This window comes from Mesoplodon mirus, assembly GCF_964341445.2.
Source record: "Mesoplodon mirus genome assembly, chromosome: 12".
Taxonomy (NCBI): domain Eukaryota; kingdom Metazoa; phylum Chordata; class Mammalia; order Artiodactyla; family Ziphiidae; genus Mesoplodon; species Mesoplodon mirus.
This window is the reverse complement of record NC_138988.1, coordinates 9,523,595-9,549,686: the sequence shown is the minus strand read 5'-3', so window position 1 is coordinate 9,549,686 and position 26,092 is coordinate 9,523,595. Positions and strand designations below refer to the sequence as shown.

The 26,092-nt window shown below is 39.7% G+C and overlaps 1 protein-coding gene across 1 annotated transcript in view; it reads left to right on the top strand.

The window, feature by feature from the left end:
• GRM7 (glutamate metabotropic receptor 7) overlaps positions 1–26,092 on the top strand; it is a gene marked incomplete at its 3' end in the record, with an annotated part of 816,540 nt that overhangs the window by 374,303 nt on the left and 416,145 nt on the right. Inside the window, exon 3 of the mRNA XM_082638105.1 lies at positions 25,503–25,644. Coding sequence (XP_082494231.1) covers positions 25,503–25,644 — 142 coding nt within the window. The remainder of the gene's footprint in view (positions 1–25,502; positions 25,645–26,092) is intronic.

The window sequence follows — 26,092 nt, the reverse complement described above, 5'->3', positions numbered from 1 at the left end:
GTATTGAAGAAAGCCATTTCTGAGTGGTTAGGACACAATCACTTACTCTTACACGTCAGCTTCATCTTATTTCTCCATTGTCATCTTCTTGGTCCTTCCTCCCCATCTCTCTCCTTATTCCCCTCCATGACCTTTTCCTCTCTTCCTCTCATATTCTTAGACATTTGCACATTATTTTATAATGTAAAGCAACTCATTTGGAGTCTCCACTTCCATATGATATAGGCCGGTGAACACACACGCTCAATTTCCACATGAGTAACTGAGGCTAGGATGACGCAGCCTTCTGATGCCCAACCTGGTGATGAAGAGTTTGACCTAACCTTCCTAAGAGCTGTCACTGAGAATGTATCCTTAAGACACAGGACTGTATAGGAGGGCATGTTTTAGGCGATTACAGAAGATGACACACCACCACACTGCATGTAAAATTTCTCATTTTAACCACTACCTCTTTAATGAAATATATATATAACAGTGCCTGTCTGTTTATTGTAAACACATTGCCTCGGTTTAAGAGAAAACGAACAACCTCTAAAGTTTAGTATCTCCCTTCCAAACTGTGACTTCATCCCTAACCCAGTTAATTGCAGAAGGCTAATTTGTTTAATTTCTCTCTTGATTCCCTGCCAAGATACACAGTAGCTGCTAAAACAGTGTCCTGTGTCAGGCTCCCCTAGATGGGAGCCCTTTTTTTTTTTGCGGTACGTGGGCCTCTCACTGTTGTGGCCTCTCCCGTTGCGAAGCACAGGCTCCGGACGCGCAGGCCCAGCGGCCATGGCTCACGGGCCCAGCCGCTCCAGGGCATGTGGGATCTTCCTGGACCGGGTCACGAACCCGTGTCCCCTGCATCGGCAGGCAGACTGTCAACCACTGCACCACCAGGGAAGCCCCTGGACTTAATCTTTAATGTACTTCCGATTCCTGATCTGGTCCAGGACTTACTGCATGCTCTGTAACTATCTTAGATGAAAATTGCTGCAGGATCAATGGCTAAGATAGAGGACTAGAATATACTCTTAGAATTCTAATTGCCAGGTTCTTTGTGGGTTATATTTCAGACTAGCTCAAACCAAAAGTGAGGCCATATGATCACTTACTCATCTTTTTGACCCAGTGAAATACAGCCCTAGCCCTTGGGATTTGTAACACCTAAGTATTTTTGACTTCTGATTGTTTTTTTTTCTTGTTGTGCGAGAACCACATACACAGTATAAAGTATAGAAAAATACTTTATTGGTACAGTAATATAACATATTAGTTATTGTGTTATCATTATGCTCCAGGACAGTTGGTTTGTTGTGAAAGTACAACGCCTTCCCAGATTACAGTTAGGTTTTGTTATAAGGGTTTGTTTTGAACTTGAACCAATGAAAAACAATATTATAATTGGTAGTTCAGTCAAAGAAAGGATACTTAATCTACCACATGACCAAACTCTCATTGCTTGGACTTGAATGAAAAAATATATATAGATATAGATATGATAATGTTTAATTTAGGCACCCCAGAGCCCGGTCAATTTGACACATAAAAGGAACCATTACAACCCTAGAGTCCAGTTTTAAACTCATATTTTCTCCCTCATAAAGACTTTGGCCCACCACACTAATCTGGATAAGTGATTTCTAGAATGTTAGATTTCATGGACTAGACACTTTTCTAAGAAAACAAAAATGTGTGAGCTAGAAGGAGATTTCCATTGCTTTATTTTGCCAAGTAAGACCATTTAAAACACAATATATTTCTATCTACTATCCACATTATTTTGAAAAGATGTCTCTTATTGGCCACATTTGATCAAGATGGACATTCTGAACCAATCAGTAGTGGCCTAGGGTAGATGTTCATATGGTATGAATCTAGCTGTCTGGGTCATCATCTGTTCATTAAGAAGAAATGGTTGTTCCTATACATTTTGAATATTTTCATTGCATTGTCTGTGTCCTTATAGTTTTCTTTTAATAAGACATGTTAAAAAGGAGTAGGGTGAGAGAGAATAAGATGAAGACAAAAGAAAATGGATAGAAAAGTACTGGCATGTTTTACATTTTTCATAGTTACCAGCTAAGAAAGATGGTTGTGATACCTATTTGTTATATTTGAATCTATTTTTTCCTCAGGCTACTATAGGACTAAGTAATAATTGATGAGTTTCAATATATTAAGAATTGTAAGTCAAATATTACTGTGAGGATAAACACTTTTTGCTTTGCTATCTTGTCTTTTTATATTTGCCTTTCAGTTGTTATTGAATAACATTTTGATTTTTAAATTAAGTTTGCAGTAGCATTTATATACTATGGGGAGTTTGATTTACTCAGCATAAATATTCTTAGCAGTGATAATATGCATAAAAGCTATATTTAAGATACACTCAAAATGATAAGGTCATGTTTAATAGAAGATGCCTTAAAGCAATTTCTGAAAACTAATCTTAATTAAGCATTAGTATTAGGCTGTTGGTTTGATTTTGTTTTTGACTTTAATTTTATCATGGTTAAACTAAATATAAGATAAAAATTAAAATTTGATAAAACCCAAACTCTACAATTTGTCTTATTTAAGCAAATCAGTGTTCAGGTCAATGAAAACATATGTTTAATTATTAACTGAATAGTATTTTATATTTAAAAAAGTGAGTGACGTCCTTATTTTTTTATTTTATTTATTTTTTTTTTTTTGCGGTATGCGGGCCTCTCACTGTTGTGGCCTCTCCCGTTGCGGAGCACAGGCTCCGGACGCGCAGGCTCAGCGGCCATGGCTCACGGGCCCAGCCGCTCCACGGCATGTGGGATCCTCCCAGACCGGGGCACAAACCCGTATCCCCTGCATCGGCAGGCGGACTCTCAACCACCGCACCACCAGGGAAGCCCGATGTCCTTATTTTAATTCACCTTCTTAAGCTTCTTAAAAGACCATCTTATTTCCGTTTTTCTAGTCTTCTTTCTAACTTACTGATTATTTAATGTATAGACTTTTTGATTCATTTATTATTGATCTGACAAACATACATTGAGCACCTATTTACATAGGTATTTACTTGGGGTTAAGGACATAATGATGACTAAGTTGTGATTCCTGCTATCAGGTAGTCACTATCCAGGTGGTAAGACAAGTATATGAGCAAGTTCAGAAGGTATGGCAAGAGCTATGATAAAGTTTGAATCAGCAAGAGCATTGGGGGAAAATGTGTGAGATATAATTGGAATAAAGGGAATCCTCGGGTCTTTGATGAATGGGCTGGATATAAACTGAGGCATTTCAAAGCAAATAAATATCAAATACAATTATCATTTAGCTTTTTGGGAGGCCTAAGATTCGAAATATCAATATTATTGAAACTGCATTGCTTTGATCTCAGGGGAAGACAATGTCAGATCCAATATAGATGATTTCTGTAGTTTCTTTTCACCCCTGAAAATTTATGATTCTAAATATACACTTTGGTGTGAATATTAACTATTGTATGATAATGCTTTAGTTTTTGAACACATATAAAAACAACATATTACCAATTTACTCACAACTGAGTTGGTGAGAGGGTTGTGTTGAGGTTCATTAAATATTGGAATGTTTTGTCAAGTAAAGGTACAACTCATATTATCTGAAAGCCTTAAGCCCTAAAACACCCCCCCCAGTTTATTCTAAATAATCAAGGTGTGGGACTAACCTGGATCAATTTCAGTGTGATCAGAATAGGTAAACTTCAGCATGACCCACATCTCCTCTTACTTTAACCATCATCCCAACTGGAAGAAGTGTGGATAAAGATATCTCTTACAAAGGGTGCTCCCCCTTTGCCCCTCTGCACAACTGATTGCATGAGGTGTGGACATTTGACCAAATCATACGTTGCAGTACTGAGGAGGAAAAGCCAGTTAGCCTTGGTGTTGGCTCTAAGAGTTGCCATCCCAGCCTTCTCTAGTTGAGTGCAAGCTAAAGTTATGAGGGAGCAGAAACCATGAGGAAGCGAGGACGTTCTCTGTGGAGACTGGAGTAAAAAGATGAAAGGAGGTTGGAAGGTAAGACATCAAGCAGCCCTAAGGTGTGCCTTAAAGGGCAGGTGAGGAGTAGGTACCCTTGACCTTCATGCCTTCTCAGCTCCACTCCTATAAGACCCTTCTGAACGCTGTTTCCATGGTGTGACTGCTTCTCCAGGGCTCCTTACCTTCTGATGTGTATGTCTGTGTCCATGTATGTAAGAGAGAAAGAAAGCTTGAGTTGGTTTATATTCATTGAAACCAAAGAACTGATAGTCTGAAAAGCCTGTTGAGTTGTGGTTATGGTTTCTCCTGCTGGGAACCAGTTTTACCAAACCCATGGTCATATCTGGACTGTTTCTCCTGGTGCTGAAAACCGTGGCCCGTGTCCTTCCCTGGAAGACTTCACTGTTGGCTCAGTGTCCGAAAGGGGAGCTGGTGACCACAAGGGAACCTCACCAGCCTGAGTTTCTTCCAGTGCCTGGATGGGCCCATCAGAAACAGGTGTGTTTGCTCTATTAGAATAAAAGCTAAATTATTGTTTCTTTGGAAAGCCAGAAATAGTTAGCATTTTATATCCCCATTAGTCATAAAAGCATTTACCCCTCTTTTATTCTTATGGGGAAAGTTGAATCTATCTACGCTAACAGTAACTTAGTAAAAGGTAGCAGGTTGACAGGTTGAGTCCCTGTATCCAGACCACTTGGATAGTGCTTGGTCTCTGAAGGCAGAAGGCTGCATTTAAATATGACTTCTTGTCATACTTCATGTGTGACATCTGGCGTATCATGCTCCCTGGGTATCGGTTTCATCATTCGGTCAGTGCACTTTTGTCTTTTGTTGGTTTGTTTTTTGGAATCTGACAGCAGTTATGTTGTATAATTATTAAATGAGTGAGCTCTGGAGCCAGTGTCCTAGGTTCAAATCCTGGCTCCTCTCTTGGTTAGCTGTGTGATCGTAGGCAACATATGTGATGTATGTGGACTTTGTGTTTCAGCTTGTGCATCTGAAAAATTGAAGTAACAATGATACCTATTTATAGGCTGTCATGAGAGGTAAATATGTTAAAACATGTAAAGCACTGATACAAAGCCTCGTAGTGCGTGGCACGTAGCAAGAGCTCAGAAAAGTGTTTACAGTAAGTGTTTAGTATCATAGAGTGCTTTGTAAATTCTACGGCACTGTACACATGTGGTGATGTTGAAACAAAGGTTTCTTGAGGCACAGAAGGATGTATTTTGAGTTAATCTTGAAAGCACCTACAATTGACGGCTTGCTAATGGTTGAGTCTGTAATTTCTATCTCCTTATATAAAGACCAATTACATAGAAATGGTCCAGAAATGAGCTCTCCTATGGGACTAAGCAGTTTTATGAAAAAGCTTTTATCACCATTGCCAGACTTGCAGGTAAGGAGAATGCATTCATTTCTAGGGATTTTAACTTGGCACCTTTCATGGACTCTAAATTTACTCTGAAAAGAAAAAAGAAGAAAAAAAAGCATCTGTTCTTCTTGTGCTGGCAGAGGTAGCAGAGAATGGTTCTCTTTGGCATCCTCTAATTTACTTAAGCTCTTTTTCTTCCCCCAGGCAGGTCAGTGGTGAGATAATTGATGAGGATTTCTGGTTCCATGCACTTGGGTATTTCTAAAGCAAGGGGGAAACATGGAAATAAAATTTGTTTTAAAGTATAGTTTTTAAAAGAGAATAGGGCAGAACCTTCCAGAGTCTTTTTTTATTTATTGTCTTATTCTGTGTAAATCTAATTCTTTTTACAGTGCTAAACAGATATTTTATATGACTTCATGGTCAAATAGAGAATATTTTATAAGACCTTTGTGCTTCATACCTGTTCTGTCTTATTAGTGAGGCAGATAGTTTCTCAGTTGTTAGGAATAGGAGACCTCAATCAATTATAACGTTTCTCCTCTATCCCCTTTATGTAGAAATTTTTCTGTGTCATAAAAACTGATGGATGGAGCAGTACTTACAAATATGTTTCCGTGATCATTTATCTGCAGGTAGGCATTTTCTATTTGAAACTTCATGGGATTCCTTTTACCAGTTTTCCTCAGAAGACTGGAGCTGTTTTCTGCTTGTTTTGTTTTGTTGGTATTCTTTCAACTTTGCTCCTCGAAGTGTGAACATCAACCAGCAGCATCAACACCAGCGTCACCTGGGAGGTTTTCAGAGATGCAACACTTGAGGCTCGACCCCAGACCTACTGAATCAGCACCTATATGTCAAAAACATACCCACACGATTCTTGTGCACGGTAACATTTTAGAAACACTACATTGAAGCATCAGAATTCCATTTTCCACAAGCTTTCAAGGTGTGTCTCTTCAAGCCGGGATGATGGACTAGATCAGTATTTCCAAAATTAAATTTGAGAGTAGGTGTTGCAAGGAAAATGGTGTATTTGCTTTCTGTTTACTGCTATAAAAAATTACCATGAAAGTTGTGGCTTAAAACAATACAAAACAAGATAGATTATCTTACAGTACTAGAGGTTCAAGACCAAAAGGGGTCTCAGATGTCTAAAACCAAGGTGTCTGCAAGGCTGTATTCCTTCTGGAGATTGGAATGAAGAAGAACTTGATTCCTTGCAATTTCCAGATTCTGGAGGCTGACCCCATTCCTTGGCTTATGGTCACCTTCCATCTTCACAGCCAATACTGTAGCATCTTCGAATCTCTCCCTAACTCTTCCACTTCCCTCTTTCACTTACAATGACCCAGTGATTACTATGGGCCCACTAGATAATCCAGGAGCATCTCCCCACCTCAAAGTCAGTAGTCTAACTATCTTAATTCCATCTACACCCTTACTTTTTCCTTGCCATGTGATGTTACATAATCAACATTTCTGGGATTTCAGGATTGGGCATCTTTGGGGTGTCATTATGCTGCCTACATAAATAGGATCTGTGAACTAGTAAATCTGGGCAAAATTGATTAAACATAACTAAGAAGGTATCTTTTATGCAGGACTTCTAAAAATCTTTATTGTATTAAAATCACATTATGAAACACCGAGAGTGAGATATACTGTGCAATAATCCCCAAATATATGTAGCCAGCTACTCTTTTATTCACATCTACAGAAGTGGGGCTTCATTTGGGAAATGTGGACCAGAGGAATTTCCCTTCTTCCTTTGCATCCTATCCAAGGATTAACCAGCACACAATGGAGCCCTGGGCTTGGAGATTTAGGACTAAGTTTTCGTCTCTGGACCTAATCTCAAATTCCTTTAATTGTAGGCAGGTTACTTTACTTTTCTGTTTCAGTTTTGATTGGTTTATTGGGAAACCTATATTCACATCTTTAACCTACCACTTACTCTTTATATGGCCTTGACTTTAATCTCTCTAATTCCAAGTTCTGAGTTGTGGGAAATGTCAAGAACATGAGTCCTAGGGTCATACAGCCTGGGTTAGATGCTAATGCTGTCACCCTACGACTTAGAAAAAAGGGTCTTTTTCTTTAACCTCTTTGCCCTTCAGTTTTCCCATCTGTTAAATGAAGGCAAGAGTGGTCTCAACCTCATAAAAATGTGAATTTAAATTAGATAGTGCACATGAAATGTGAAATACAAAGCTTAGCACACACTAAATTCTCAATACAAGTTTGGATGAGGATTTTACTTTTCAGTTACTATTATTAATAGAAAATAAACACAAACACCAAATTCATATGCAAACAAGTAAATAGTTTAAGAAGAATGAGCCCCATGCTTCATGGGGTGATCTTGATTTAATGCGTATGAAAGAGTACTTTTGACTCTAAAAAATCAGAAAGAATTCAAAGTGAAGGCTTAACTGTTAAATGCAAACCAACCAGTGAGAAGAATTTGGAAAGGCATTTGGCTGGATGAGTTGAGTTTAAAGGCTTTGGGGCATTATTTGGAAGAAATGCTTTTATCAGGAGTGTCATTTCAGGGCTTCCCTGGTGGCGCAGTGGTTAAGAATCCACCTGCCAATGCAGGGGACACGGGTTCGAGCCCTGGTCCGGGGAAGATCCTACATGCTGCAGAGCAACTAAGCCCGTGCGCCACAACTACTGAGCCTGCGCTCTAGAGCCCATGAGCCACAACTACTGAGCCCACGTGCCACAACTACTGAAGCCCGCATGCCTACAGCCCATGCTCCGCAACAAGAGAAGCCACTGAAATGAGAAACCCATGCACCACAATGAAGAGTAGCCCCCACTCACCACAACTAGAGAAAGCCCACGTGCAGCAACAAAGACCCAACAGAGCCAAAAATAAATAAATAAAATAATTTTTAAAAAAATCATTTCAGGTGAGTATCGACACACATGTAGCCTATTGGAGCCAAAATCACTGAAAGATTCTTCACACTTCTACCCATGGATTTTTACTGGCAGTTAAAAACTTCACAAAGAAGAATTATTGACAACATAAGACACTTAAGCAGTTTTGGTTTTTTTTAAAGAAATAACATGGAGTTCCTGACCTGATATTTTATTTTAAAACTCTAATAAAACCAATTTTATATGAAAGCTGATTCCAGCAACATATTAATCAAACCAATTCAGAAGATTAGGTCTTGTAATTAAAAGTGCTGTCTATACCTTTGTAAAGTGACAGTTCAAATATAGCTGGAACTACAGTGTCAGTATCTTTCTGAGGAAGGAAAGCATAATAGAGTATCTTAATTTGTCTCTGTGGCATCCTAATAACTCATTAAGTTGTGATAGAAATATGAGCTTTGAAGGACATTGAGAGAAACACACTAATTTCCCTAGGTTTAATTAGCTAAGTAGAAATCACAGTACTCATAAGCATAGATACACAGTCACAAAATACTGATTACCAAAGTACCAGAGTAGTTGGCTTCAAGAGTGAGGAGTGTGTGGTGTGTGTGTGGTGTTTATGTGTGATGTGTGCCTGTATAGTATGTGTGGGGTGTGTTTGTGATGTCTGTGCATGTCTGTGTGTGATGTGTGCGTTGTGTGTGGCGCATGTATGTGGTGTGTATATGTGTATGTGTGTGTGTGTGTACACGTGTGCTTTCTCTTAGATCTGCACACTAGTGCAGAGGACCAATGCTAACAGTCAAACTGGACAGATATGTTTTAAAATATCAGTGCTGTATTATGTAATTATAAAAATAGAAGAGGCTCTGTCATCTGCTTTGAATAGGGAGATGATGCAGTTTGCGAAAGTTTGGACCAGGTGAATTTACAAGTTGTGACACCTTCTGCCTCTTTATTGCAATCTGTATTTAATCAAGTCTCAATAGAGCACTGCCTAGGGAACCGAGGGCTGGCTTTTCATGTTCTAACTCAGGTTTACTCCACCGGAGGCTTTGGGGCATGACTGGTGTGAGGCGGTACCTTGTATCTTGATTTGCGTTTCTCTGGTAATTAGCGCTGTTGAGCATCTTTTCGTGTGCCTGTAGACCTACTTTTGAAATCAGACTTAATTTACCTCCTGGCTAGTCTTGGGAAAATCACCTTCTCACCTTTTCTTCCATTTATGAAACAAAACTATTGTTTACCTTTGGTGCACTTAGCCTGTTTGACACTCAGAGTAAATCATTTTTTAACAACTCTTTCCTCCACATGACAAAAAAATTTTCAATCATAATTATGAAATGAAATGAATAATAATAGTAATAATGGAAGAAAAAGAAATTCTAGCAGTAAAAATCTTACTTTATTGCATTTCATGTGTCTGCATGCTTATAATAAAACAATAAATAAATATACAACTAAAAAATTACAGTATACAATAGAAAAACAATAAGAGATGATACATTTTAAATACATTATCTTTTTTTAAAAAAAGGAAAAATATTGTACCTCCATATTGTTTGGCCCGTTATAGTAAAAAGTAGCATCCCAGTTTCTGTTTGGAAGCTTTAACTTCTGCGAATTTGTCAACTATTTTGTAAAAACTGATGTTTGCATATGCATGTTCAGTAGACACCTTAGCCAGGTTTGTTAATCTATATTTGTTCAAAGTTGATCAAAGAGCACTTTTTATAAATTTTATTTCAAAAAGTTTTTTCTCCACGAGAAGCAATAGATATACAAATAGTAAAACTCTTAAAGATAACCATAAAATTCAAAATTCATGAAATTCCCCTTTCATCAGAATTTCCAGAAATTGCCAGAACACTGATATCTTTATTTCTTTGAGATTAGTTTTTCAAATGTCTCCACATTTGGAGATTTTTCCTTAAAATACCTTTGTCAAAAATTAATCGTAAACATCTGTCGTATTTTGTAAGACCTTCTGAATTTTCTGTTTCTGTAAAATTACATAAAATGGTGACTGATACCAGTTATTGACATTAATCCATTGCTTTAAAACAGTTAACAGAACGGAAGTATTTATTGCAATGTTTCTTCGTCTTTACAATCACTGTGATATGATTGATAATTGCAAATGTACTGTTTAAGAATATGTGATACCAGAGGAGTTGGAGGCAAGAACTATGCCTGCTGTGAGCTTGGATTATCCCTAACTGTAACGAACTTACTCTTGAAATGAATATATGTTAACTGAATCTGTGTATATCAGGAGCCAGCTGCATAATTTGGGATTCTCTGAGTTCAGTTACAAGTAGAATACAATGTTTGTTAAAGAATAAGTGATAAAAATGGTGCTCATTTGGAGCTTATGTATATATTATCAAAACAATAGGCACTGCAATTGTTTAGAACTTAGACCATGGGTCAGTAAACTTTGACTTATGGGTTAAATGTTTTCAGCTGCCTATTGTTATAAATAATTTTTTAAATGACCATGTTTTACACATCTTCTAAGGAAGTTGGCTGCTCTCATGCTGCAACAGAGTTGAGTAGCTGCCACAGAGATCACGTGACCTACAAAGTCTGAAATATTTACTATCTCACCCTTTACAGATCCTGACTTCGATCAACCAAAATTTTTTGGAGTGGGGCTTTTTTTCCTGCCATTGTTTAGAATGGCTAGCCTATGGTTGTAATAAAAAGCAGATAACTTGTAATTTCTTTTTAAAATTCCCTACAAATGGTGCATCTTTTGTTGCCTGATCATTTGCACCACCCCATTTCAGTATGCCTCTGATTCAACCTGTAGTGTTCTTGTGTTATTTTATTGAATGAAGGTCATCCATGAGCACCTTCATTCAATTGGGTCTAGTGCATAGTAAACCTCCCATGCTTATTAGAGTGCTTTCCCTTCCAAAAGCACACAGCCATAAATTATATGGGGAGGTAGTCCAAAAACATACAGGTAGTACACTCTCGGTAAAATGTTGTAAGGAGCAGTGAGCGTATACTTACAACATCCAGGTAAATCCCTATGTCCCAGAGGACCAGGCAGAACTGAGTGTATATTCTACGACTGCCGAAATTTTAGACGCCTCTAACTTCCACATAGTCCATTGCTTTTTAAAATTTCAGTGTGATGTCAACCTCCCCCCCCCACCTTTTTTTTTTTTTGCAGTACACGGGCCTCTCACTGTTGTGGCCTCTCCCGTTGCGGAGCACAGGCTCCGGACGCGCAGGCTCAGCGGCCATGGCTCACGGGCCCAGCTGCTCCTCGGCATGTGGGATCCTCCCGGACCGGGGCATGAACCTGTGTCCCCTGCATCGGCAGGCGGACTCTCAACCACTGTGCCACTAGGGAAGCCCCAACCTCCCCCTTTTTAAGTTTTATTTTATATTGGACTATAGTTGATTTACAGTGCTGTGTTAGTTTCAGGTATAGAGCAAGGTGACTCAGTTATACATATACGTATATCCTTTTTCAAATTCTTTTCCCATTTAGGTTATTACAGAATATTGAGCAGAGTTCCCTGTGGTATACAGTAGGTCATTGTTGGTCATCTGTTTTAAACATGGTATTGTGCATATGTCAATTCCAACCCCTTTTGATAAGACAGCTCACACTTTCATCTGAGAGGAATACAGGATTCTTGATTTTTTTTTTTTTAATGCCTTGCCACCTTCTATTTACCATCTTTCCTTATGGAATTTTCTTCTTCCCATTTATGTTAGAGTAATTCCTGAAGCCCATCAGTGATTTTAGTGTATACAGCATTTGGAGCTTAAGTCTATGCAATGTCATTAGCAGGTAACATGGGTTGAATTCACACCATATATAAATATATGGCTTTGGCCAAAAAGTCCGTTCGGGTTCTCCATGACATGGTACGGAAAACCCAAACGAACTTTTTGGCCAACCCAGTAGAAACTCTCTTTAGATGTGAATGATTGTGTGCATTCATTTGATGCTTTTAATTCACGACACTGTCAAAAGGTAGCAATCCAGATCTGATCCTAGTCTCTAATTAAGGTATTTGAATGACACAAACCGTGTACCTTCCCCTCTAGGGAGGGAAATTTGCCAGAGCTAGCTTAATGCTTGGAGCTCACATCATCACAAAGGTGGTTGCTTGGTTCAACCTAAATTAAAACCCATGTTCATTTTTACAAGATTACGTGCATTTTCTTAATATTTTGCATTAAACATTGAACATCTGGTTGATTAGACTTATCTTGTATAATCACATTTCAAGATGTAATTTGGCATTGTTGGGACAATCGATAAACTTGAGGTTTGTGTGATTGCTGACTATTATACTCGGGGTAGAAAAATTCATTATCTCACATTCTTCCCTTGTGGGTGTTGCTGTGACACTAACCTGCAACTATGTTTACCAGAAGCAATGCAATTGCAGGCTCAATTGCTTCAAAAGCATGGGTTTTATTTTTATGCACGAAACATAGACTTCTCATTAATTTTTATTTCATTTATTCAGTTTCAGTAACTCTTTGCATATGCAATGACAGGTGACTATGATGCCCTATCCTCTGTTATTCTTTTTTTCTCCCTTTTGTTAACCAAAGCATAAAGCATTAAAACCTGCCAGTGGTTTATTTAATCATTCATGTCTCTGTCTAGAATTTGAGGATATCTGCATTCATGTCTCCTCCTTTCTTCTCGCTTATATTGAGGTCATTAAAGGTGTGATTTTATTTATTCCTTTTTTAAAAAATAAATTTATTTATTTCTGGCTGTGTTTGATCTTCGTTGCTGCGCACGGGCTTTCTCTAGTTGCGGCAAGTGGGGGCTACTCTTCATTGCGGTGCGCGGGCTTCTCATTCAGGTGGCTTCTCTTTGTTGCGGAGCACGGGCTCTAGGCACGTGGGCTTCAGTAGTTGTGGCACGTGGGCTCAGTAGTTGTGGCACGCGGGCTCAGTACCTGTGGCTCGTGGGCTCTAGAGTGCAGGCTCAGTAGTTGTGGTGCACGGGCTTAGTTACTCCGCGGCATGTGGGATCCTCCTGGAACAGGGCTCGAACCCGTGTCCCCTGCACTGGCAGGTGGATTCCTAACCACTGCGCCACCAGGGAAGTCCTATTCCTCTTTTGAATATACTCTGGGTTTAAGAATGAAAAATCTTTCATTTCTATTTCAAATCACAATAAAAATGAATATGTCACAAAAGGCAAGTATATTTGCAAAAACACTGAAGAAAAAATGTCATCCTGGTTTAATACTGAAGACTGTGATGTGATCCAGCATCTTGCTTTATGTCTTGTGCTTAAAGAAGTGTTATGTGTGTATATGTTAATCCCAATAAAATAGATAACCAACAAGGACCTACTGTACAGCACAGGGAACTATACTCAATATTTTGTAGTAACCTCTAAGGGAAAAGAATCTGAATCCCTTTGTGTTAATTGAAATTAACACAATACTGTAAATCAATTATACTTCAATCAAAAAAAGAGAAGTGTCATGTGACATAAAGCCTTAAATACTACACTCTTCAGTGAGGGAGGGGAAGAAATTCTTCTGAGCGTGTGAAAAATGGTGAGGGTGACATATTTCTAAAGCCATTAAATGCAGAATTCATTTGTTTCCACTTCTTTGATTTGAGACATACACGCTGATAAATAGCAAGGTTCCTTTAACAATGATAAATGCTCACATTCTTTAAAAATGGCTTTTATTGATATGTGTACTCTTTCAAGTCTCAAGAGAACAATATTTTGCTGCAGTACTGATCTATCTTAGCAGAGACACTAAGGGGAGGGGGGGAACGAGCTGCAGAAAAAGATGCTGAAAATAGCACAATTCTAAAAATTCAGTGTTATTTCTCTTTTAGCATGCAGAGGTCACGATTTCAATGACAGCTGGTCATATGAGAGAAGTCTGATTTTGATATCCAGTATTGTAAACTGTTATTCAAATTGATAGTGTTAATCATATGAAAGGGATGCTTTCTTTATATTTTTTATAAAGTTGAATTCTGTGTGTTTAAACATTCCATCAACCGTGCTGAATGAGCCTTGAGATCTGAGTACAATTATCCCTTTCCCATTGACAGGATGAAGACTCAATCGTTTTTATCCTCTAAGGATGTACAAAGAGAGAGATGTTTGTGTTTTGAAGGGGCTGAGTTAAAAATCTCTGGCACTGATTCATTAAATGAAAAGATACTATTATAGAAGAGTGAACAAACATGTTCACTGTTTAGAAAAGTTTGATGGCCTAGAAGGTCATAGGCGTTTTAAGCATTCCATTTATGCTGGTTTATTGATTCATTGAGAGAAATGTGATGGAGGAAAGAGTAAGGGTGGGATGTGGGGGGAACCTCATCAGAATCCTCAGAGCTGATGAGGAAACAGCTCTGGACCGAGGGTCAGTTGTTTTCACTTTGTGTCCTGGCATGTGTTGGTATTGGACAAATCAATTCAACTTCCAAGCTGCTGTCCTCTCATCTATAAAATGAATGAGTACCTCACCTTTCCCCACCTCCTTTAGTACTTGGTGGTGTTCAAATAAGGTTACCAAAGGAGAAGGGGGAGGGATAAATTAGGTATTTGGGATTGCACACTACTATATATAAAATAGGTACCCAACAACCTACTGTATAGCACAGGGAACTATACTCAATATTTTGTAATAAGCTATAAGGGAAAATAAGCTGAAAAAGAATATATATATATATATATATATATATATATATATATATGTATATATATATATGTCACTTTGCTGTACACTTGAAACTTAACCCAACATTGTAAATCAACTATACTTCAATAAAAAAAAAGAATGGAGGAATTAAAAAGTCTTTGGAACCAATAAAGGGAGTCCTTATGGGGGAAAGGTATTACTTTAGTGAAAGAACCAATGAAGAATGGCATAAATCACTTATTAATTTATTCAGGAAAACTAGTAGTATGGAGATTATTTTTAAAATTACTCTAGTATAGTGCTGCAAGATATGCATACACAGATTACTAGGGAATTCATAAAGGTAAGAGCATATCTTTAGAACCACTGCCTTAGAAATGTAATGAAATATTAAAATAGTTCCTCCCTCTCTCTCTATATATATATATATATACACACACACACATATATATGTATATATATTTATATATATGCCTGCCCTAAATTCCCACTGAATTTGAATTCTCTGGATGGATTCCCACACAGACATATCCAATTATCCCCTAATTTTCAAGAATCTAAAAATGAGTGGTGATATGTACATGTATAACTGATTATAGCAGAAAGTAACACAACATTGTAAATCAACTATACTCCAATAAAAATTTTTTAAAAAAGATCACACACAAAAAACTTAAAAACATAAAATAAATCATAAAATCAGCCTGCTCCATTTCCCCCCTCACACAGCCAAGTGGGAACTTGACTAAATGCAAACAGTGGTTTGGAAAAAGCAGTCATGTTTGGGATTCATGAGTTGACCTCCTTCTTACTGTCCAGGGATGCATAGTGGTCTATCCTTACAGAGGCGCTGCTTGGAGACAAGTGACAGTTGCTTCTGACGGCTGAGGCTGCTCAAGCCACAGGGAAAACCAGTGACTGTAAAAAATCAGCCAATTTCTTAGTTCTTGTTCAGGGAAGGGAACAGCTTGCCTTCCAAAGGCTTCTTGAATCAGGGCATATTCTTCATTAACCCGCTCGCGACCTGCCAGGATACCAGCTGCTGAGAATAACTTGATGTTTCGTACTGGGATTTTGGTTGCAAGCAAAACTCGGAGCATCTTCAGCGGCCATCACAGTTTTGAAAGAGAATTAAGAGGAAAAGTTATCTTATTAGTGTGTATTCCCTTGAGAATCAATAGGATATTTTTCTTTTGTGTTGATTTCTTTATCCCTAGCAACTGAAAGAATGCTTGAGACATGCCAGATGCTTAGTGAATTTTCTGTTTAATGAATGAATGCATGAATGCATGGATGTAAAATGGCAAAGAGGGTAACTCAGAGTGTAACATCACCAGCTGAGAGAGGATGAAATCAGAAATTTAAGAAGAAAAAACATGTTAATTTCAGAGCATCAGCTCTGATGCTGAGTTGGCCGTCACCTTCCCTTTCCAGACCATTGTCAGCATCTTTAAAATCAGAGGGTTGTACTAAGTGTGCTTTCATTTCTTAGGTTCTCAGGTCGAGCCAGCTAGAATACGCATGGCTCTGTTCAAGATTGCTTTAAGTCTCAGTGTCTCCCAAAGTAAGATGGACATTCTTCTCAGGCACAATGATGCCCCTGAAATTGCTGAACATATTTAAGTGAGATGTGAAGTCTGACATTTCTTGGCTGAAAGATATGATGGATTGACCTTTCAGTAACCTGTCCAGACAGCCCATGATTTCTACTCTCAGTGAGAGACATAGTGCTCCCTGGCAGGGACAGAGGAGAACGTTTTTCACCCAAGCTTATAGTTTCTTATGGTTTTTGTCTCATAAAGTCTCGTGCAATCCAGCCCCAGCCCCATTGGTCTAACCGCTGCTTTTTATTACACGTTGCTGTAGGCAGGCTCATCTCTGCAAGCTCCCCTAAATGCTCTTTCCAGTCTGGCTCCTGAGCATTTCCTTTGAGTGTTCATCTGCCCTTGCTTCCGCCTTCCTGCTTTCTATCCTCTTCCCTCTCAATCTAGAAAGGAATATGCATATGTGAACGATTATGCAGCCAGTTAGTGACGAAGAAAAATCAAAAACCCTGAGCCTGTAATTCTCAGGCTTCCAACAAATGTGCCTCAATCACCACAATCTTTGCCCACCTCTCCTCCGACCCTGGGTACCTTTTCCCACGTCCCTGTGGCTACTTACTCTCTTCCACTTTGTCTCCCTCTCCCCCCCAGCTATCTTGCCCACAGATACCTGCAGGTGCCAATCGATCGCTTTTTCCCCAGCATCTCCCACCACTGCAGTTGTGATTCCTGGCCTTTTTTCTGCATTGTACATTTCTTTGAAAGTTTACACTGTCAGGAATTTCCTCTCCCTTTTATAATGGGCTGGAAATTCTTTAAAGGCAAGGATAAGTTAGGATTGTGTTCAACTGCAAATAACAGAAAACTGAATGCTAGTAGTCAAATAAAAGCATGGTTTGTTTTCTCACATATCAGGAAGTTCAGAGGTAAGTGGCTGCTGGCACTATTGCTTCTGCTCAACGATGCATAACGTCAGGGACTCTAGTTCTTTCTTTCTGGTTTCCTATTTTCAGAGTGTTTTGCTTCATCATTTTCCTTGTGGCTGGATGGTGTCAAGAGGACAGTAAGAGCTCTCGACATAACATCTAAAGGCTGGAGGAAGGGGGATGCCAGCCTCTTTCTTTCCCTCTCTCCTTTCCAAAACGAGCAAGTTTTTCCAGAACTGTCTCCAGCAACCCCTACCGGTTTCATGGATATCATGGTCATTTCTACCTTCAAAAGAGGCTGGGAGGGCTTCCCTGGTGGCGCAGTGGTTGAGAGTCTGCCTGCTGATGCAGGGGAGGCGGGTTCGTGCCCCGGTCCGGGAAGATCCCACATGCCGCAGAGCGGCTGGGCCCATGAGCCATGGCCGCGGGGCCTGCGCATCCGGAGCCTGTGCTCCGCAATGGGAGAGGCTACGGCAGTGAGAGGCCCACGTACTGCAAAAAAAAAAAAAAAAAAAAAAGAGGCTGGGAGATTCGGGAGCAGAACTGCCCCCTTGATCTGTGATAGGCTGTTGCTTGGGACCAGACATCTCTCCACCCTGAGCAAAACCAGGAATCTGATAGCCAAGAAGGAAGGGAGGGCTGGGCAATCTTATCCGTAACGACGTTTCCAATTTGACTTCTGTCTTCCCTCCATCAAGTATCCTTCCACTGACCCCCTACACAGATGTGAAACATCCCATCTGAGACTAAATTTCTTCCATCACGCTTTTGGTGATTCCTCTAACAAGATGTGTTATGTATGTCTTTATCTGCTTTTATGACGTCTGTCATCCTCTCCCTGTAATTTGTGAACTATATTTTGAAAGACAAAAATCCTACTATTCCACTGTCATTAAATTTGTGATTTTGGGTGAGTTACTTCAGAATGCCTCTGTTTCCACCTGTCCAAATGGGAATGTTAGCAAAGCTGCCTCATGCGGTTATATAACTAATGAATATGATATAAAGCTTTTAGGATGGTATCTGATACATACACAGAACTTCATGAGTGTCAGTCTTTCTTCTGTGATTAATATCATCACTATCAAACTCTCCAGACCTCAGTCGCCCCGTTTGTAATGGAGAATGGAACACAGTCATTTCTAAGACTCTTTGTACTGCCCTCATATATTCCTTCAGGGAAAAAAAAAAAATTCCTAGAGAGCCTTTCACATAGTAGGGTCTCAATAAATATTTGCTAACATGAATTGGCATATCTAAATAATAGACCAGATCATCAGAGAGAGTGTATCATGGGTACGCTCTGACAGAACTGAGTTGCAAACTTTAAATGCTTTCTTATTGCTTCTGCTTATGAGATGGAAAAGAATCCATAATCATTTGGGAGAGAAAAGTATTTTTAATGGAAACACTCTGGGGCCTGATTCCTGAAGTTTCTCTTGCAGTTACAGATTGCTCGCTACCACAGGCAGACAGAAAACTGACCAGTTTTCAGCTCCAAATTGAAAAGCAGATTGATTTCTGGCATGCTGGAATTCCTTCCATTACTTCAGTGGCTTGTATGTCCTCAGGCTGCTGAAAGCGGGCTTTTTCAGTCAAAGCTGACGTGTTACGAACGGAGTTGTCCTGTGACATGCATCCATTTGCAACATGTATGATGATACCGTCCAATTTTTCCTACATGTTTGTGCCCCATGGAAATGCGACCTAATTGTCAGTTTCAATGCCAGCTGCCACTGCCGAATTCCAATTAGTCTTCACACACAAAAGAAATGCACCTCGAAAGTTAGGTTCTTAAGCTTGTGATGTTGAACCAATATTTTCTCAAATGTAGGTTGCTCATGTGCTGAGGTCACTCAGTAACATCAGATATGTAACAGAGTGCGAGCTGAATCCACTCTGAGGGACTAAGCTAGCACACAAACCATAGAAAGTTTGCATTCAATAGGGCAGTAGCTTGAGATGAAAAAATTGGTTATATGAGCTAACTGACATCTGAACACCAGGTGTGTGTGTGCAGGTGTGTGGACCACTTCATTCCTTGCTGGCAGACACACCAGACCTGGATTATTGTCTCACAATGGCCCATTTCTGGCATGACATGCTTGGTCTGAATTGAATGCCTGGTCAAAGTCATCTGTGTGCAATATACGTACACTTATCTACCTGCCACATTCTCCTTTGGGTCTGAGACAAATGAAATGACTGTCTTTCCAGCAGGTACCTCTCAAGCCTTCCAGGAGGAAAAGATCAAAACAGCATGTTTCTCTCTCATCCTTTGTTTTTCGATCTTCTTTCCTTTTTACATTTCAGCTTTAGGAACATGACCATTCTCATTACCATGTTAATAGCTAGTTTCTTTCTTCTGTTGAGTTGTTCGATTTTGCTCACCTGCGGGCACTTCTCTCTGAGGCATGGTGAGCATCTCGATTCTGCAATCACAAAACGCCACACATCGGTTCCCCTAGCGCGCCCTGGCTGAGCCCAAAACCCACAAGTGCTGGCCGCCCCTCCATTAATTGTGTCGCCAAATGGAGTTGGCTCTCATTTGCTTAACCACTCAGTTGTAATTGAATCCTGATGAGAAGCTGGGTTTCCATCCAGCATTATTCCCCTTCTCCTGCCGAGAAGGTGGTATAGTGGCCATTTCTTCCCCACAGCAGCCCTAGAACAGTTTGCAGATGGTTTCATCCCTCTATCCTCTCTGATGTTTTCCAGCCTTGGAGCGATTATGGCCTTGAGACTGTAGGCGCCATTACCAAGGGATGTTTCTCCTGTTGCTTTCTCTCTGCATCACTGGAAACCTTATAACAAAGCATAATGATGCATCCCTTCCTTCTTTCTCCCTATCTCACCATCGTAAGAGTGCCCTAAAAATGCTTGGCTAAAATATCCATGCCTAAATTCTACTTTTACCTAAATTGGCTACAACCAGTTTGGAGATACCCAAGTGAATATTTCTCGAAATCTGATCTCCTGGCCACCTGCAGCAGTATCACCTAGAGCAGTGATCTCAAAATATGGTCCCCTGACCTACAACATCAGCATCACCTGGAAATTTGTTAGAAATGCAGATTCAGAGGCCTCACTCAAACCTACTGAATGAGAATTTCTGGAGGTGTGGACCAGAAATACGTGTTTTGAAACAACTCCTCCAGGTGAATGAATGCATGAGAACCACTGAGTTAAAGCTCTTGTTAAAAATTCAGATTCCTGGGCTTGCTCCACTACTTACTAAATAAGAATTCATTACAGATAAGACCCAGAAAGTTAGGTAGGTATAGGTAGATTAGATAGATAGGTAGATGTGTGTGTGTGTGTGTGTGTTTGTGTGTGTGTGTGTATTTAAATTTTATCTTGAAATAATTTTAGATTTACAGAAGAGTTACAAAGGTAAGATTCCTATATACCCATCTTTGATTTCCCCCAAATGTTAATACTTTAAATAACTAGTATACATTTATCAAAATTGAGAAATTAACAATGTAAAAATACTCTTAACTACAGGCTTTATTCAAATTTCACCAGTTTTTACATGAATGTCTTTTTGCTGTCCAAGGATCCAATCCAGTTTTCAGTTTCTCAGTCTTTTGTTTCATGATCTTGACAATTTTGAAAAGCACAAGTCAGGTATTTTGTAGGATGTCCCTCAATTTGAATTTTTTTCTGACATTTTCTCATGAGCAGATGAAGATTAAGGTTATGGGTTTGGGGAAGAGTAAAATACAAATGGGGTCACCCTTATCATCGCATCATATCGGGGCACATTAAATCAACGTGACTTAGCACTAGTGATGTTAACGTAGTGATCCAGTTAGAGTCTGCTGAGTTTATCCACTGTTCAGTTATTCTTTTTCCTTTTCCATATTCTTAGGCTAGGCACTAAGTCCAGACTACACTTAAGGGCAAAACAATTAATCTCCACTTCTTCAAAGGAAGAATATCAAAGAAGTTGTAGGCATATGTTTAAACCACCAGAATAATTAGTAAATATTTGCGGTGAGATTCTTTTTTTTTTGCGGTACGCGGGCCTCCCGCTGTTGCGGCCTCTCCCGTTGCGGAGCACAGGCTCCGGACGCGCAGGCTCAGCGGCCATGGCTCATGGGCCCAGCCGCTCCGTGGCATGTGGGATCTTCCCGGACCGGGGCACGAACCCGTGTCCCCTGCATCGGCAGGCGGACTCTCAACCACTGCACCGCCAGGGAAGCCCGCGGTGAGATTCTTTTAAGCTATATAAATGTTCAGTGTCTCCTTATAATTTCCCACATGAATTTTAGCATTCATCAGTGGACCTTGCCTGCAGCAGTTTTTCCTCTAATGTTCTAATGGTGATATTCCGTGTCACTCATTCCTTCAAAATTTATCAGTTGGGATTGTTCTGTGAGGAGGATTCATTCCATCTTTCCTACTTATTGATTATTTTGGTCCTTTATTTTTCAACAGTATGGATTCCTGAGTATGTATTGTGTGTATTCTTTGGATAGTCATTCAGTACCATCATTATTTATTTTGTTGCTAATATTATTCTAGCTTTGTTCATTGGAAGCTCTTTGTTTTTTCTTTTTTTTTTCTTTTTTTGTGGTACGCAGGCCTCTCACTGTTGTGGCCTCTCCCATTGCGGAGCACAGGCTCAGTGGCCATGGCTCACGGGCCCAGCTGCTCCGCGGCATGTGGGATCTTCCTGGACCGGGGCACGAACCCATGTCCCCCGCATCGGCAGGTGGACTCTCAACCACTGTGCCACTAGGGAAGCCCTGGGAGCTCTTTTAGGTTGGCTCCTATGTCCTTCTGACATCCCCCCTTCCATTTTTTTTTTTCTTTTGTGGACTTCTTGCTTCCTGACATGACAAGTTGATCCAGACTTGTCTTGCACGTGCTTTGCCCCAGCTTCAGAATCAACCATTTCTCCAAAGAGACCTGGTTCTTTTTGTTGAAAGACGGTATTTCAAAAGCAGTCTGATCACTAGATGTTGCTGTGGAGTGTCACTACTTCTAGACTGTCTCAGTGGATAGTGGTAGGGTACCTATGTACGTATGTATACTAGCCCACACATGCATGTATGTATGGATAAGATAACCGACGCATGCAAGCGTCTCACTCTAAGCCATGAGTTTACACTGTGTCTGACTCCGCCTCACGCCGCGTGTTCCATTCTAGCCACATTCTCTTGTTTGCGTTTAAATTCTTTACCTAACTCTGAGAAACCTGATTCCCATTACATACAATTTCTTTTTTGTTTTGTTTGACTCCAGTATGGGTAGCAGTTCCAGCATTGCTAACTTGTATCCCTGTGGAAAATTTACAAATTAGAGCACCATTTCATGTGCTGTTCTTCTTGTCTTTATCCTTAGAGTTTCCAGTCATACACTATTTTTAAAAGTTACTTAGGACAGCTCCTTTCCTATTCATCCCCTTCAGTGAAATGCTCTGATACATTTATATTGCAGTTCGTTTGTCACAGCCTGCATTCCATTTTAGGATCCCCTAATTTCTTGGTTGATTTTGCATACAGTAAAGTCCAGTTGTTGTGACCCATTGTTTTAGGGTTTTGGCAAGTGCCTGGAGTCACGTATCTACATCACAGTACCATACAGAACATTTCCACTGCCCCCAAGTGCCCTTGTGCAGTCCCTTTGTAGTCAACCCCTCCTCTCTCCCCTATAACCGCTGGCATCCACTGATCTGCTTTCCACCCCTATGGTTTTGCTTTTTCCTAGAATGTCATGTGAATGAATTATATAATATGTAGTATTTTGGGTTTAACTTTTTCACTTAGCAAAATGCATTTAAGATTCATTCACGTTCTTCCAAGAATCAGTAGTTCCCTTTTGTTGCTGAGCAGTATCCTATTGCCTGGGTAGACCACAGTTAGTTTATCCATTCACCTGTTGACAGATGTCTTAGTTGTTTCCAGTTTTAGTGATTGTGAATGAAGTTTCTATAAACACTTACGAGCACACTTGTGTGAACATAACTTTTCAGTTCACTTGGATAAACAGCTAGGATTGGAACTACTGCTTGATATGTTAACTCTATATTTAACATTTTGGAAATGCCAAACTATTTTCCAAACTGGTTGTACCATTGTGCATTTCCACCAGCAATGAATGAGCATCCTATTGCTCTGCATGTTCTCTAGTATTTGGTATTGTTAATATTTTTTAACAGCTATTTTAATAGGTGTTTAGTAATATATCACTATGGCTTTTTCTGCTTTTTGGGGGGAGGAGTTGTTTAGCTCTTCTTTCTCTTTCTCTGTAGAAGTTTAGGTTGCTGATTTTGGATGTTTCTTCTTTCCGAACATAAGCATTTAATGATATCTGTTTCCTTATAAACATCAGTTTAACTGTAATTTATACATTTTGAGATGTTGCAGTTTCATTTTCATTTAGTTAGAAATACTTTTAAATTTCCCTTGACACTTCCTCTTTGACACGTGGGTAGTTTAGATGTGTGTTGTTTAACAAGTGTTTGAAGATTTTCCTGTTTTCTTTCGGTTATTGATTTCCAGTTTGATTCTGTTATGGTCTGAGAGCATAATGTTCTTTTGAATTTAAGTTTTTTTTTCTCTTTTATGACCCAGAAGATGGTCTAGCTTAATGAATGTTCCATTTTCCACTTGAAAAGAATGTCTACTCTTCGGTTGTCCTGGGGATCGCTTTGTAAATGTCAATTAGGTCAAGTTGGTTGATAGTGTTGCTGGACTTCTATACTTTATAGAAGGACCATTGGTGATTTCAAGCACATTGAAGGTTGAGAGCCACTTAGAGGGAGCTGACACTGATTGGGATTAAGAAGTAATGGAGGTTCACTTCTGGATTAGAGTTTATACTTTTCTATGCTTATGGAAGCCTAGTAGCTTCCACCCAGTTGTCGATCCTCTGGGTATAAGCTTGTTGATTACGGGTATCTCCACATTACAAAAAGAACAAGGTTTTCCTCTTGTCTCTGCCCCTAGGGCTTCTGCCCATTGGATGACCTTTGGGGCCTTTCCTACAAATAATCCTCTCTACCTCTTTTGTCTATGCCAGCCTTTCTTAAGTTGTGTTTTATAAAACAAACAAACAAAACAAACAAAAACCACTAGATCCAGGAGCTGCTACTAAGAAGGTGTTGAGTAGTGGGGAGGGTATCAGTTGCTTACTAAACTTCTGCATATTCCCGTCTTGAAATTCATAAGCCAGTTAATACCATAATGGTCCTGAGAAATCTGTAGTAAACACATCTATTTTTCTATTTTTTTTTTTTTTTTTTTTCTTTTTGCGGTATGCGGGCCTCTCACTGTTGTGGCCTCTCCCGTTGGGGAGCACAGGCTCCGGATGCGCAGGCCCAGCGGCCATGGCTCACGGGCCCAGCCGCTCCGCGGCATATGGGATCCTCCCAGACCGGGGCACGAACCCGTATCCCCTGCATCGGCAGGCGGACTCTCAACCACTGCGCCACCAGGGAGGCCCTATTTTTCTATTTAATCCCCTTTTCTATTAACATGAAATGGGCAATGCTAACTACCTTATAAGAATTTTTAAGATCAGATAACATACATAGAACACACATTTGTAGGTTGGGCACATAGTATGTGGTAAATAAAAATGTATTACTCTGATTTATAATAGTTGATCTTGTTCTTGTTGTTTTATTTTTAGATTTACTCCATTGGCTATGAGCTTGAAAAGTTGGAACGGGTATAAAGGGGAAAAAAATTATGAGAATGCAAACACCAGAAAAGCAATAGAAATTGACATGAGTTTTACCTGTTCAAGTACTCTTATATTGTAGTTGACTGTCGTTTTCTTGTAGTGTATTACATTCATTTTAAAGGCCTCCCATCCAGTTTGTCTACCTAAACCTACCTCTCCAGAATCAGTGTCACTGGTACTCCTGTGCATACAAGTGCATTACTAAGAGAATGAGGCTGTGCCTTACCGTGGAAGGTGCACCAAGTATGAACTCAGCATAATGTCCTAAGCCTTCCTCATTCAGCAAATCACCAAGGAAGTGCTATGCACTCAGAATTTGCAAGTTCCTCCTCCCCGTCTACTTTCCCTGGTTTGTTTGGTATCTCTGCGAGAACTTTACTGACACTCTGCTTTCTTTTCTTACACAGGAGGGCTCTGCATTGCCCAGTCCGTGAGAATCCCCCAAGAACGCAAAGACAGGACCATTGACTTCGATAGAATTATCAAACAGCTCCTGGACACACCCAACTCCAGGGCTGTCGTGATTTTTGCCAACGATGAGGATATCAAGTAAGGCTGGTGAAATTCATTAATATGCATGTTGCAATTTAGGAGACAGAAAGATCAGGATCCTGGCAGACAAAGGGGAAAAGATAGCACAGAATCAACTCAATAATTACATGGTGGCAGTCTGTTCACACTTTCTACCCCACAGAAATAGTTAGAGCGAACCGTGGAAGCAGCAGCATGTTTCTGTCATATATTTCCCCCCATTAGCTAAAAAAATGTATTCAATTACTTGTAAAGGAGAAAACCCCTGGACTTTCTGAAGGTTCTTTTATTAAATAATATATCCACGTGTAACAGACTCTTATCTAAAGAGTGGTTCTTCTTAATGTAAAAGAAAAATGCCTTATATTTCTGGCCATATTACTCCTGCTTTGGACTTCATGTGTTCAAAAACCAGGCTTGTCATATCTCTACATTCTCCAATCCACTTGTTGTCTTTTTCTTTACC